The following is a 16630-nucleotide window of genomic DNA, read 5'->3' as shown; positions in this document are numbered from 1 at the left end:
TCCCTACACATTACAAACTGTTCCCTACACATTACAAACCCTTCCCTACACATTACAAACCCTTCCCTACACATTACAAACTGTTCCCTACACATTACAAACTGTTCCCTACACATTACAAACTGTTCCCTACACATTACAAACTGTTCCCTACACATTACAATCTGTTCCCTACACATTACAAACTGTTCCCTACACATTACAAACTGTTCCCTACACATTACAAACTGTTCCCTACACATTACAAACTGTTCCCTACACATTACAAACTGTTCCCTACACATTACAATCTGTTCCCTACACATTACAAACTGTTCCCTACACATTATAAACCATTCCCTACACATTACAAACTGTTCCCTACACTTTACAAACTGTTCCCTACACATTACAAACTGTTCCCTACACATTACAAACTGTTCCCTACACATTACAATCTGTTCCCTACACATTACAAACTGTTCCCTACACATTACAAACTGTTCCCTACACATTACAAACCCTTCCCTACACATTACAAACCCTTCCCTACAGATTACAAACTGTTCCCTACACATTACAAACTGTTCCCTACACATTACAAACCCTTCCCTACACATTACAAACCCTTCCCTACACATTACAAACTGTTCCCTACACATTACAAACTGTTCCCTACACATTACAAACTGTTCCCTACACATTACAAACTGTTCCCTACACATTACAAACTGTTCCCTACACATTACAAACTGTTCCCTACACATTACAAACGGTTCCCTACACATTACAAACCCTTCCCTACACATTACAAACCCTTCCCTACACATTACAAACTGTCCCTACACATTACAAACTGTTCCGTTCCCTACACATTACAAACTGTTCCCTACACATTACAAACTGTTCCCTACACATTACAATCTGTTCCCTACACATTACAAACTGTTCCCTACACATTACAAACTGTTCCCTACACATTACAAACTGTTCCCTACACATTACAAACCCTTCCCTACACATTACAAACCCTTCCCTACACATTACAAACTGTTCCCTACACATTACAAACTGTTCCCTACACATTACAATCTGTTCACGAGACTTTTGAGTGACTTCACAACTCATTTCCATAAGTGATCATATCTGGGTGAATAGATCTTCTGGTGAATAACACAACAGTCAGTACCTGAGGAAAGCTCACTGGCATACTCAAACAGGAAGTGAAACCTGTTTCCTACTGTGTGTGTGATCGTGTGTGTTTTCCTCTATGAGTAGCTCCATGTTGACAGGGCCCTGACTCTCTCTATTACCTCCCCGTCAGATGTCTCCTCTCTGCCATCAGTAAGGACGAGAGGCCCCTCTCTTCCCAGACACCCACCGGACTGCATGACTGGCATACTAATCAACCACAATGGGTACAGAGAGGAGACCTGCACTTTACACACACACAGTGGCAATGCATTATGTAGGGCAGGTGGGACGAGGCCCCACCAAAATCCCAGAGATTTTCATGCAATTCTGTTATTTCATGTCACAACAATATACTGCATCATATCAGTTAGAAAACTATTTTATGGGCCTCCCGACTGGCGAGGCGATCTAAGGCACTGCATCGCAGTGCTAGATGCGTCACTACAGACCCGGATTCGATCCCAGACCATATCACAACTGGCTGTGATCGCGAGTCCCATAGGGCGGTGCACAATTGGCCCAGCGTCATCCGGGTTAGGGGAGGGTTTGGCCGGGGGGGCTTTACTTGGCTCATCGCACTCTAGCGACTCCTTGTGGTGGGCCTGGCGCCTGCAGGCTGACCTCGGTCATCAGTTGAACGGTGTTTCTTTCGACACATTGGTGCGGCTGGTTTCCAGGTTAAGTGGGCGGGTGTTAAGAGATGTAGTTTGGCGCGTTATGTTTCAGAGGACGCATGACTCGACATTCACCTCCCGAGCCTGTTGGGGAGTTGCAGCGATGAGACAAGATCATAATTCGGGAGAAAAGGGGGGTAAAAATATATATATATATATATTTTTTAATTGCTTGATCTAAAAAGCATACACTGTTACTTTCCCATTGCATTGTCACTTGCCCATTGTATTGTTGTTTTGGTACATTTTTGTTGAGTAACGCAGCTCCAAAATGCAGCTATTTCAGTCTCGCTGAGAGGAGAGAGAGGAGTGAGAAGAGAGAGAGAGAGGGAGAGAGAGAGAAGAGAGAAGAGACAGAGGAGAGAGAGAGGAGAGAGGAGAGAGGACCTGCACTAAACACACAGCTAAAATAACAGAGAGAGGAGAGAGAGGAGAGAGAGGATAGAGGAGAGAGAGAGAGAGGATGGAGGAGAGAGAAAAAGAGAGAGAAGGACCTGCAAAGACACACAGCCAAACGAGGAGAGTATACTGTATATATAGAGAGGAGATGTATCAAGCATCTCAGGGTAGGAGTACTTTTTCCCTGTCCATGTAATCGTATTCTTTGTGATCTAAAAGGGAGAACTGATCCCTAATCAGCACTCCTACTGTTAGGTGATTGATCTGGTCTGGGTCCTCTGCTGTGAGGGTTGATGAGGGTAACTGGGAGTGGATACACACACGCACACATGCACATGCACACACACATCACATCCCAGTAATTAGGGCAGCAGACTCATCAAGTCTGTGTCCCAGTTCCAAATGGCATCCTATTCCCTATGGAGTGCACTACTTTTGACCAGGGCCCATAGGGTAGTGCCAGTAGTGCACTATACATTTACATTTAAGTCATTTAGCAGACGCTCTTATCCAGAGCGACTTACAAACTATATAACGTTACTTTAGCTGAAACTGTACACTGAACAAAGGGACTGTTTGGGTCCTACAGAGATTGTGTAGATTCTCCAGACAGACTCTACGTACAGCATATAGGACAGCAGCCAGCCCTGTTGACTCCAACACCAATCCTATACCAGACAGACAAGAATCTGTCTGTCTGTCTGTCTGTCTGTCTGTCTGTCTGTCTGTCTGTCTGTCTGTCTGTCTGTCTGTCTGTCTGTCTGTCTGTCTGTCTGTCTGTCTGCCTGCCTGCCTGCCTGCCTGCCTGCCTGCCTGCCTGCCTGCCTGCCTGTCTGTCTGTCTGTCTGCCTGTCTGTCTGCCTGTCTGTCTGCCTGTCTGTCTGCCTGTCTGTCTGCCTGTCTGTCTGTCTGTCTGCCTGTCTGTCTGTCTGTCTCTCAATTCAATGGGGCTTTATTGGCATGGGAAATGTTTTAACATTGCCAAAGCAAGTGAAATAAACAATAAACAAAAGTGAGCAGACACAAAACAATATCAACAAAAAATGATTCGAATTTAACAGTAGATATTGAACTCAAAAAGGTTTAAAAAGATAGACAAGTGTTATATTACCAGCTATGTACGGTGTTTTAGAAATGTGCAACTCTCTCTCTCTCTTGCTCTCTCTCTCTATATAGTTGTCTTACCGTCTTTGCCCTCGTCTTTGTTGTGTTTCTTCAGCCACTCAATGTTCTTCCTGATGGCTTCCAAGTAGATCTCAGACTTGCCTGGGTGATCTAAAATAGAGAGAGAGAGAGAGAGAGAGAGAGAGAGAGAGAGAGAGAGAGAGAGAGAGAGAGAGAGAGAGAGAGAGAGAGAGAGAGAGAGAGAGAGAGAGAGAGAGAGATAGATAGAACGAGAGGGAGAGACAGAGAGAGAGAGAGATAGATAGATAGATAGAACGAGAGGGAGAGACAGAGAGAGAGACAATTAGAGCGAGAGAAAGAGAAAGAGAGAAAGAAAGAGAGACAGAAAGAGAGAGAGACAGAAAGAGACAGAGGGACAGAGAGACAGGAAGGGAGAGAGAGAGAAAGAAAGAAAGAGAGTGAGCGAGAGAAAGGGAGAAAGAGAGAAAGAAAGAGAGAGAGCGAGTGAGAGAAAGGGAGAAAGAGAGAAAGAAAGAGAGAAAGAAAGAGAGACAGAAAGAGAGAGAGACAGAAAGAGAGAGAGACAGAAAGAGACAGAGGGACAGAGAGACAGGAAGGGAGAGAGAAAGAAAGAAAGAGAGCGAGTGAGAGAAAGGGAGAAAGAGAGAAAGAAAGAGAGAGAGTGAGCGAGAGAAAGGGAGAAAAAGAGAAAGAAAGAGAGAGAGCGAGTGAGAGAAAGGGAGAAAGAGAGAAAGAAAGAGAGAGGGAGAAAGATAATTGTCAGTTATGATGGAATACACTTCTCTGTCTTCACAGCCTTTCAATCCCAGGCCGATATTGAAATAGTTTCTACTATTTAGGTGGCTTTCATTTTGGGTCTATATTACAGTCTTATAGCAGGTATTTTGGGTCTATATTAATTACAGTCTCATGTTGCCCCCAAATGCTCCTCGCAAGTGGGAAATACGAGGTTCCAACTGGGTTATGACCACTTGAAGGACCCTCACAAGTTTGGCATTCTGTGTGTATGTGCCATTCTTATAGCAGCCATTTTGGTGCTAGATGTTAATATAGTAATGTACTAACTGAGGTCCGTTCAACAAGGGAAATAGTTTGCGAGCGTTGGATAACGTTAGCTAATACATTTCCATTTGTTTTGTGTTAGCTGCGACCGTTCGCTAATGTTAACGAACAGTCTGACAAGATAGTGTGTGGCAAACGTAAGTGTCTGTTTCGTGTCTGTTTTGTGTCTAAACTGAAGCTAAAAATAATCAAGGGGCTATGTAGACTTTCTACTATATTTAGTAGGAATAGCTAAGTCATTTTCAGTTTGGATTTTGTTGTTTAAAAGACGGTAATCCTTACAAAAAGTAGAAGTTTGATGTTTCATCGTAACATTTTGTAATGTTCATTAAAATTGTTCAACATAAATTGTTATTCTGGTAACATGTTCGCTGCAAACAGAATCCTTCTTGAACTCGCCTCTGGCCTCAGTTGCCGGCGCTTCTTCCTTGGTTGAGTCTTTCAGGTTCTCATACTCCTTCTGCATCTTGGCCGCCTCTGCCTTGGTGTTGTCATCGTCCTCTGGGGTCTTCCCTGCCACACAGACACAACAACAGACAGTTACCACCAACCAAACTCAACCTGACTGAACCCAACCCAACCCAACCACACCCATACCCAACCTAACCTAACCCCACCCAACCCAAACCCAACCTAACCCCACCACAACACACCACACCCAACCCAAACCAAACCCAACCCAACCCCACCACACACAACCAACTCCACCCCACCCCACCCCACCCAACCTAACCTAACCCCACCACACCACACCCAACCCAACCTAACCTAACCTAACCCCACCCAACCCAAACCCAACCCCACCACACCCAACCCAACTTAACCCTACCACACCACACCCAACCTAACCCAACCCCACCACACCCATCACAACCTAACCTAACCTAACCTAACCTAACCTAACCTAACCTAACCCAACCCCACCCCACCACACCCCACCCCACCGCACCCACCCACCCACCCAACCTAACCCCACCCAACCCAAACCCAGCCCCACCACACCCAACAACACCCAACCCAACCCAACCCCACCACAACCAACCCCACAACACCCAACCCAACCTCACCACAGCCAACCCAACCCCACCACACCCAACCCAACCTAATCCCACCCCACCCAACCTAACCCAACCCCACCACACCTAACCCAACCCAACCCAACCTAACCCCACCCAAACCCAATCCCACCCCCCCACACCCAACCCAACCCAACCTAACCCCACCCCCGAACCCAACCCAACCCCACCACACCTAACCCCACCATACCACGCCACACCCAACCCAACCCCACCACACCCAACCCAACTCCACCACACCCAACCCAACCCAACCACACCCAACCCAACCCCACCCAACCCAACCCCACCACACCACACCCAACCCAACCTTAAAGGGGAAGTTCAGTATTACACGACCTGTCTCAGTAAAGTACCTTAACCTTACATTTACCTTTACCATAACCATACATAAAAAGAAACAAATCCAGAAGGGAATAATGAAAAGTACAGCGACTGTAGATTTACCTGACACTAGTCACAGAGCCACCGCAAGGTCAATCAGGTGGAATGATATGAAAAGGACAGGTCACTCCAGAGTGACTGGGTGATATTTACCTGTAGGAGGGATGATGCCAGGGATCCCCACTGACTGGGTGATATTTACCTGTAGGAGGGATGATGCCAGGGATCCCCACTGACTGGGTGATATTTACCTGTAGCAGGGATGATGCCAGGGATCCCCAGTGTTTTCCCCAGCTTATTCTTGGTCTGCAGAGCGATCATAGCATCCAGGTTCTCTACAGGAGGATAGACATATAGAGGTTAGACAGGTCTCCACAACACCACTCATTCAGTATACAATCTATATTCTCTATGTCACGTCCTGACCATAGTAAGAGGTTATTTTCTATGGTAGAGTAGGTCAGGGCGTGACACGGGGTGTTTTATGTTTTTCTATGTTTTGTATTTCTATGTTTAAGTTCTAGTTTTTCTATTTCTATGTTGTTGTTTTTTTGGGTTGATCTCCAATTGGAGGCAGCTGGTCCTCGTTGTCTCTAATTGGAGATCATATTTAAGTAGGGGTTTTTCTTCCTGGGTTTTGTGGGTTATTATATTTTGAGTAGTGTTTGTTTCTCTCTGTGTCACGGTTTGTTGTTTTGTCATTTCAGTTATTTATGTATTGCAAAGTTTCACGGATTTAATAAAATGTGGAACTACAACCACGCTGCACTTTGGTCTGCTCCTTTCCACAGCCGTGACAGAATAACCTACCACAAAAGGACCAAGCAGCGTGGAAAGGAATGGACCTGGGCGGAAGTTCTGGACGGCAAGGGATCCTGGACATGGGAGGAGATCCAGGCTGGATGGGATCGCCTACCATGGGAACAGGTGGAGGCAGCGAGAGCAGAGCGGCGACGAGAGGAGGAACTAGCCCGGCAACAAGGCAAGCACAAAAGGCAGCCCCCAATTATTATTTTTTTGGGGGGGGGCACACGGGGAGATTGGCAGAGTCAGGTTGGAGACCTGAGCCAACTCCCCGTGCTTACTGTGGGGGGCGAGTGATCGAGCAAGCACCATGTTATGCTGAGATACGCACTATGTCGCCACTGCGCAGCTACAGCCCGGTGCGCTCGGTGCAAGCTCCTCACAGGTGCCGTGCTAGAGTTGGCATTCAGCCAGGAAGGAGTATGCCTGCTCAGCGTTCCTGGTCTCCGGTGCGTCTTTCCGGCCCAGGTTATCCTGCGCCAGCTCTACGCACGGTAACCCCAGTTCGCCAACACAAACCTGTGCGACCTGTCACCACGCCTCGCGCTTGTCGGGCTACGGAGGTTATCCAGCCAGGACGGGTTGTGCCAGACATAAGCTCCAGACCTCCAGTGCGCCTCCATGGCCCAGTATACCCTGTGCCTGCTCCACGCACCCGGCCTCCAGCAACGTTCCCTAGTCCAGAACTCTCAGTGACGTTCTCTAGTCCGGTGAGACCTATTCCAGCTCCACGAAAGAAGCCTCCAGTGATGATCTATAGTCTGAAGCCTGTAGGGATGATCCATGGCACGAAGCCTCTAGAGATAATCCATGGCCCGGAGCCTCTAGTGATAATCCATGGCCCGGAGCCTCCAGTGATGATCCATGGCACAAAGCCTCCAGTGATGATCCATGGCGCAGAACCTGTAGTGATGATCCATGGCACGGAGCCTGCAGCGACGGTCCCCAGTCCAGAACCTCCTGAGACGCTCCCCAGTCCGGAGCCTCCAGCGACGCTCCCCAGTCCGGAGCCTCCAGCGACGCTCCCCAGTCTGGAGCCTCCAGCAGTGGCCTGCAGCCCGGAGTCTTCAGCGGCGGCCTGCAGCCCGGAGTCTTCAGCGGCGGCCTGCAGCCCGGAGTCTTCAGCGGCGGCCTGCAGCCCGGAGTCTTCAGCGGCGACCTGCAGCCCAGAATCTTCAGCGGCGGCCTGCAGCCCAGAACCTCCAGCAATGATCTACAGTCCGGTTCTTTCGACGACGATCCACGGTCCGGTGGTAATAAAGCAGAATGATCAGCGGGTGGAGTGGGGATTGCGCCCTGGAGTCGCCTCCTCTGCTGGAGGTTATGTGGACTGCATTTGAGCCGCCATAAACAGGAGTTGCCCACCCTACCCTCCCTTTTGTTTTTGTTTGGTTTTTGTTTAGGAGCATTCGGAGTCTGCACCTTTGGGGGGGGGGGGGGGGGGGGGTACTGTCACGTCCTGACCATAGTAAGAGGTTATTTTCTATGGTAGAGTAGGTCAGGGGGTGTTTTGTGTTTTTCTATGTTTTGTATTTCTATGTTTAAGTTCTAGTTTTTCTATTTCTATGGTTTTTTGGGGGGGGTTGATCTCCAATTGGAGGCAGCTGGTCCTCGTTGTCTCTAATTGGAGATCATATTTAAGTAGGGGTTTTTCTTCCTGGGTTTTGTGGGTTATTATATTTTGATTAGTGTTTGTTTCTCTCTGCGTCACGGTTTGTTGTTTTGTCATTTCAGTTATTTATGTATTGCAAAGTTTCACAGATTTAATTAAATGTGGAACTACAACCACGCTGCACTTTGGTCTGCTCCTTTCGACAGCCGTAACACTCTATTTATACGTTCCACTTTTTCCTTCCTTCGATCTCTCCCCTGCGCTACCTCTCCTCTTTTTCCACAGCACTACCCATTATTTACTATTTTGTCTATTTCTGTTCCTCTCTTTCTTTCCTATCTCTTCTACACTCCCATTTCTCTACCGTTCCCTCTCTTTTTCCTCTTTTTCATTCAAGAACACCACTCATTATACTATGAGGGTTCTGATTACAGAACACCACTCATTATACTATGAGGGTCCTGATTCCAGAACACCACTCATTATACTATGAGGGTCCTGATTCCAGAACACCACTCATTATACTATGAGGGTTCTGATTACAGAACACCACTCATTATACTATGAGGGTCCTGATTCCAGAACACCACTCATTATACTATGAGGGTCCTGATTCCAGAACACCACTCATTATACTATGAGGGTCCTGATTCCAGAACACCACTCATTATACTATGAGGGTCCTGATTCCAGAACACCACTCATTATACTATGAGGGTTCTGATTCCAGAACACCACTCATTATACTATGAGGGTTCTGATTCATGTTTTGAACAGACACTGCATGTCTAGTAGCCAGCTGAACTGTCTAGTTGATACTGAAGACAGCTGTGCTATTCTGTGAAATGGCCAGTTCAGAGACCTTTCTCATTGTCTCTTTCACTTCCATCCTCTCTCTCCCTCTCTACTGTAGAGATAACTCTGTGTCACAGCCCCTGTGTCCTGCTGTTTGTGACCTTTACCCCTCCCTCTATCTCTATCTTTCTCTCTCTCACTTTCTCTCTATCCTTTATCTCCCTAAGGCAGATCAGTTGTGTGTAATAGAGGTGACTCATCCCTATCCACAATCATGGGTAACTGCGGACACAATGGCCCGTTGTCTGGCAACCCGTAATTCCATCCCCACGTCTCCACGGAACTTAAACATAATGTTGTCGGGGTTGCCAAGGAAACCCCTGTCTATTATGTAATGTATTCAATTTATTCGTTATTATCGTTGTGTGTTATCTTTGTCCAGCTGTCTAAACGACACTAGTCGCTGAGCCATCATGAAGTCAATCAAGTGGAAGGATATGAAAAGGACATGTCACTCCATAGCAACACACATAGATACATCACAACATGACGCACCAGGGTAAAGTAGAGCCATTGTAACGGCTGTCGTAGGAGAGAGAGGACCAAGGCGCAGCGGGTTGCGTGCTCATCATTATTATTTATAAAAATGTGAACACGGAAAAACAATAAACAAAGAAACGACAGGAACAGTTTTACAGGCTATAATAACAAGCAGTGCAAAATCAACTACCCACAAATCCCCAGGTGAAAACACGCAACTAATATATGACTCCCAATCAGGAACAACGACGTACAGCTGTTCCTGATCGGGAGCCACACAGACCACACAGAAATAAACAAACTAGAAAACCCACCTAGAATACAAAACCCAGAACATACACCAAAACCCCGTAATACATAAATAAAACACCCCTCTACAACACACATAACCCCGAACCACATAAAACAAATATCCTCTGCCACGTCCTGACCAACCTACAAATACAAATAACCCCTATACTGGTCAGGACATGACAGCCATATATAGCTGGAGATCTCAATACATAACTCTGGTGATTTTCTATCTAACATTAGTGGTAGAATGAATGTAAAGGGGTCTCCATAAATGTTGTGATGAGAGTAAATGAGGTGGTATCTGAGTATTGGTGATGTTGGTGCTGTGTGAGGTTCTCAGCAGGAAGTCAAAGGCTGATCAGAAGTTATTACCGGAAATATTGATTGGTTGTGTTAAATCTTGTATGTATGGAACTGGTTGGCCAGGATCTGTTATTGTGGTGGGGCATGCACACACACACACACACACGAAGACATGCACGAACCCACACACACACACACACACACACACACACACACACACACATGCGTGTGACCCTCATAAAGATGTAAAAGATGTAAAAGTGAGGGTCATCCCTGTGACATTATCTGTCTGAACAGAAGCACTATGCTCCACTGAACAAACAGATAACACCAACCCCCACTACCACCTCCACCAGTCACATCCTGGATATAAACTGTAATATAGATAATAAAACAGATAACACCCACCCCACTACCACCACCACCAGTCACATCCTGGATATAAACGGTAATATAGATAATAAAACAGATAACACCAACCCCACTACCACCACCACCAGTCACATCCTGGATATAAACTGTAATATAGATAATAAAACAGATAACACCCACCCCCACTACCACCACCACCAGTCACATCCTGGATATAAACTGTACTATAGATAATAAAACAGATAACACCCACCCCACTACCACCTCCACCAGTCACATCCTGGATATAAACTGTACTATAGATAATGAAACAGATAACACCCAAACCACTACCACCACCACCAGTCACATCCTGGATATAAACTGTAATATAGATAATAAAACAGATAACACCCACCCCCACTACCACCACCACCAGTCACATCCTGGATATAAACTGTACTATAGATAATAAAACAGATAACACCCACCCCCACTACCACCACCACCAGTCACATCCTGGATATAAACTGTAATATAGATAATAAAACAGATAACACCAACCCCACTACCACCACCACCAGTCACATCCTGGATATAAACTGTAATATATATAATAAAACAGATAACACCCACCCCCACTACCACCACCACCAGTCACATCCTGGATATAAACTGTAATATAGATAATAAAACAGATAACACCCACCCCCACTACCACCACCACCAGTCACATCCTGGATATAAACTGTACTATATATATAATATAAAAGATAACACCCACCCCCACTACCACCACCACCAGTCACATCCTGGATATAAACTGTAATATAGATAATAAAACAGATAACACCCACCCCACTACCACCACCACCAGTCACATCCTGGATATAAACTGTAATATAGATAATAAAACAGATAACACCCACCCCACTACCACCACCACCAGTCACATCCTGGATATAAACTGTACTATAGATAATAAAACAGATAACACCAACCCCCACTACCACCACCACCAGTCACATCCTGGATATAAACTGTAATATAGATAATAAAACAGATAACACCAACCCCACTACCACCACCACCAGTCACATCCTGGATATAAACTGTAATATAGATAATAAAACAGATAACACCCACCCCCACTACCACCACCACCAGTCACATCCTGGATATAAACTGTAATATAGATAATAAAACAGATAACACCCACCCCACTACCACAACCAGTCACATCCTGGATATAAACTGTACTATAGATAATAAAACAGATAACACCAACCCCCACTACCACCACCACCAGTCACATCCTGGATATAAACTGTACTATATATAATAAAACAGATAACACCCACCCCCACTACCACCACCACCAGTCACATCCTGGATATAAACTGTAATATAGATAATAAAACAGATAACACCAACCCCACTACCACCACCACCAGTCACATCCTGGATATAAACTGTACTATAGATAATAAAACAGATAACACCCACCCCACTACCACCACCACCAGTCACATCCTGGATATGAACTGTAATATAGATAATAAAACAGATAACACCCACCCCCACTACCACCACCACCAGTCACATCCTGGATATAAACTGTAATATAGATAATAAAACAGATAACACCCACCCCCACTACCACCACCACCAGTCACATCCTGGATATAAACTGTAATATAGATAATAAAACAGATAACACCCACCCCACTACCACCACCACCAGTCACATCCTGGATATAAACTGTACTATATATAATATAACAGATAACACCAACCCCCACTACCACCACCACCAGTCACATCCTGGATATAAACTGTAATATAGATAATAAAACAGATAACACCCACCCCACTACCACCACCACCAGTCACATCCTGGATATAAACTGTACTATATATATAATATAACAGATAACACCCACCCCCACTACCACCACCACCAGTCACATCCTGGATATAAACTGTAATATAGATAATAAAACAGATAACACCCACCCCACTACCACCACCACCAGTCACATCCTGGATATAAACTGTACTATATATATAATATAACAGATAACACCAACCCCACTACCACCACCACCAGTCACATCCTGGATATAAACTGTAATATAGATAATAAAACAGATAACACCCACCCCCACTACCACCACCACCAGTAACATCCTGGATATAAACTGTAATATAGATAATAAAACAGATAACACCAACCCCCACTACCACCACCACCAGTCACATCCTGGATATAAACTGTACTATATATAATACAACAGATAACACCAACCCCACTACCACCACCACCAGTCACATCCTGGATATAAACTGTAATATAGATAATAAAACAGATAACACCAACCCCACTACCACCACCACCAGTCACATCCTGGATATAAACTGTAATATAGATAATAAAACAGATAACACCCACCCCCACTACCACCACCACCAGTCACATCCTGGATATAAACTGTAATATAGATAATAAAACAGATAACACCCACCCCCACTACCACCACCACCAGTCACATCCTGGATATAAACTGTAATATAGATAATAAAACAGATAACACCCACCCCCACTACCACCACCACCAGTCACATCCTGGATATAAACTGTAATATAGATAATAAAACAGATAACACCCACCCCCACTACCACCACCACCAGTCACATCCTGGATATAAACTGTACTATAGATAATAAAACAGATAACACCCACCCCCACTACCACCACCACCAGTCACATCCTGGATATAAACTGTAATATAGATAATAAAACAGATAACACCCACCCCACTACCACCACCACCAGTCACATCCTGGATATAAACTGTAATATATATAATAAAACAGATAACACCCACCCCCACATCCACCACCACCAGTCACATCCTGGATATAAACTGTAATATAGATAATAAAACAGATAACACCAACCCCACTACCACCACCACCAGTCACATCCTGGATATAAACTGTAATATAGATAATAAAACAGATAACACCCACCCCACTACCACCACCACCAGTCACATCCTGGATATAAACTGTAATATAGATAATAAAACAGATAACACCCACCCCCACTACCACCACCACCAGTCACATCCTGGATATAAACTGTAATATAGATAATAAAACAGATAACACCCACCCCCACTACCACCACCACCAGTCACATCCTGGATATAAACTGTAATATAGATAATAAAACAGATAACACCCACCCCACTACCACCACCACCAGTCACATCCTGGATATAAACTGTACTATAGATAATAAAACAGATAACACCAAACCCCACTACCACCACCACCAGTCACATCCTGGATATAAACTGTACTATAGATAATAAAACAGATAACACCCACCCCCACTACCACCACCACCAGTCACATCCTGGATATAAACTGTAATATAGATAATAAAACAGATAACACCCACCCCACTACCACCACCACCAGTCACATCCTGGATATAAACTGTAATATAGATAATAAAACAGATAACACCCACCCCACTTCCACCACCACCAGTCACATCCTGGATATAAACTGTAATATAGATAATAAAACAGATAACACCCACCCCCACTACCACCACCACCAGTCACATCCTGGATATAAACTGTAATATAGATAATAAAACAGATAACACCCACCCCACTACCACCACCACCAGTCACATCCTGGATATAAACTGTAATATAGATAATAAAACAGATAACACCCACCCCACTACCACCACCACCAGTCACATCCTGGATATAAACTGTAATATAGATAATAAAACAGATAACACCCACCCCACTACCACCACCACCAGTCACATCCTCGATATAAACTGTACTATAGATAATAAAACAGATAACACCCACCCCCACTACCACCACCACCAGTCACATCCTGGATACAAACCGTACTATAGATAATAAAACAGATAACACCCACCCCCACTACCACCACCACCAGTCACATCCTGGATATAAACTGTAATATAGATCATAAAACAGATAACACCCACCCCCACTACCACCACCACCAGTCACATCCTGGATATAAACTGTAATATAGATAATAAAACAGATAACACCCACCCCCACTACCACCACCACCAGTCACATCCTGGATATAAACTGTAATATAGATAATAAAACAGATAACACCCACCCCCACTACCACCACCACCAGTCACATCCTGGATATAAACTGTACTATAGATAATAAAACAGATAACACCCACCCCCACTACCACCACCACCAGTCACATCCTGGATATAAACTGTAATATAGATAATAAACAGATAACACCCACCCCACTACCACCACCACCAGTCACATCCTGGATATAAACTGTAATATATATAATAAAACAGATAACACCCACCCCCACTACCACCACCACCAGTCACATCCTGGATATAAACTGTAATATAGATAATAAAACAGATAACACCCACCCCCACTACCACCACCACCAGTCACATCCTGGATATAAACTGTAATATAGATAATAAAACAGATAACACCCACCCCCCACTACCACCACCACCAGTCACATCCTGGATATAAACTGTAATATAGATAATAAAACAGATAACACCCACCCCCACTACCACCACCACCAGTCACATCCTGGATATAAACTGTAATATAGATAATAAAACAGATAACACCCACCCCCACTACCACCACCACCAGTCACATCCTGGATATAAACTGTACTATAGATAATAAAACAGATAACACCCACCCCCACTACCACCACCACCAGTCACATCCTGGATATAAACTGTAATATAGATAATAAAACAGATAACACCCACCCCACTACCACCACCACCAGTCACATCCTGGATATAAACTGTAATATATATAATAAAACAGATAACACCCACCCCCACTACCACCACCACCAGTCACATCCTGGATATAAACTGTAATATAGATAATAAAACAGATAACACCCACCCCACTACCACCACCACCAGTCACATCCTGGATATAAACTGTACTATAGATAATAAAACAGATAACACCCACCCCCACTACCACCACCACCAGTCACATCCTGGATACAAACCGTACTATAGATAATAAAACAGATAACACCCACCCCACTACCACCACCACCAGTCACATCCTGGATATAAACTGTAATATAGATAATAAAACAGATAACACCCACCCCACTACCACCACCACCAGTCACATCCTGGATATAAACTGTAATATAGATAATAAAACAGATAACACCCACCCCCACTACCACCACCACCAGTCACATCCTGGATATAAACTGTACTATATATAATAAAACAGATAACACCCACCCCCACTACCACCACCACCAGTCACATCCTGGATATAAACTGTAATATAGATAATAAAACAGATAACACCCACCCCACTACCACCACCACCAGTCACATCCTGGATATAAACTGTACTATATATAATAAAACAGATAACACCCACCCCCACTACCACCACCACCAGTCACATCCTGGATATAAACTGTAATATAGATAATAAAACAGGTAACACCCACCCCACTACCACCACCACCAGTCACATCCTGGATATAAACTGTACTATATATAATATAACAGATAACACCAACCCCCACTACCACCACCACCAGTCACATCCTGGATATAAACTGTAATATAGATAATAAAACAGATAATACCCACCCCACTACCACCACCACCAGTCACATCCTGGATATAAACGGTACTATAGATAATAAAACAGATAACACCCACCCCACTACCACCACCACCAGTCACATCCTGGATATAAACTGTACTATATATAATATAACAGATAACACCAACCCCCACTTCCACCACCACCAGTCACATCCTGGATATAAACTGTAATATAGATAATAAAACAGATAACACCAACCCCCACTACCACCACCACCAGTCACATCCTGGATATAAACTGTAATATAGATAATAAAACAGATAACACCAACCCCACT

General features: G+C 44.5%; 1 protein-coding gene across 3 annotated transcripts in view; it reads right to left on the bottom strand.

Moving 5' to 3' along the window:
- The window catches only part of LOC115203368 (secretogranin-3-like), a 36898-nt gene that overhangs the window by 4283 nt on the left and 15985 nt on the right, over positions 1-16630 (bottom strand). For all 3 annotated transcript variants that reach the window (XM_029768009.1, XM_029768007.1, XM_029768008.1), the window contains 3 exons: positions 6166-6249; positions 4854-4967; positions 3432-3521 (listed from right to left, as the gene is read on the bottom strand). In XM_029768009.1, the coding sequence (XP_029623869.1) occupies positions 3432-3521; positions 4854-4967; positions 6166-6249 (288 nt within the window). The remainder of the gene's footprint in view (positions 1-3431; positions 3522-4853; positions 4968-6165; positions 6250-16630) is intronic.

The sequence above is a fragment of the Salmo trutta genome, chromosome 12 (genome assembly GCF_901001165.1).
Source record: "Salmo trutta chromosome 12, fSalTru1.1, whole genome shotgun sequence".
NCBI classification, from domain to species: domain Eukaryota; kingdom Metazoa; phylum Chordata; class Actinopteri; order Salmoniformes; family Salmonidae; genus Salmo; species Salmo trutta.
The sequence above is the reverse complement of the archived record's forward strand: the minus strand, read 5'-3'. Positions and strand labels throughout refer to the sequence as shown.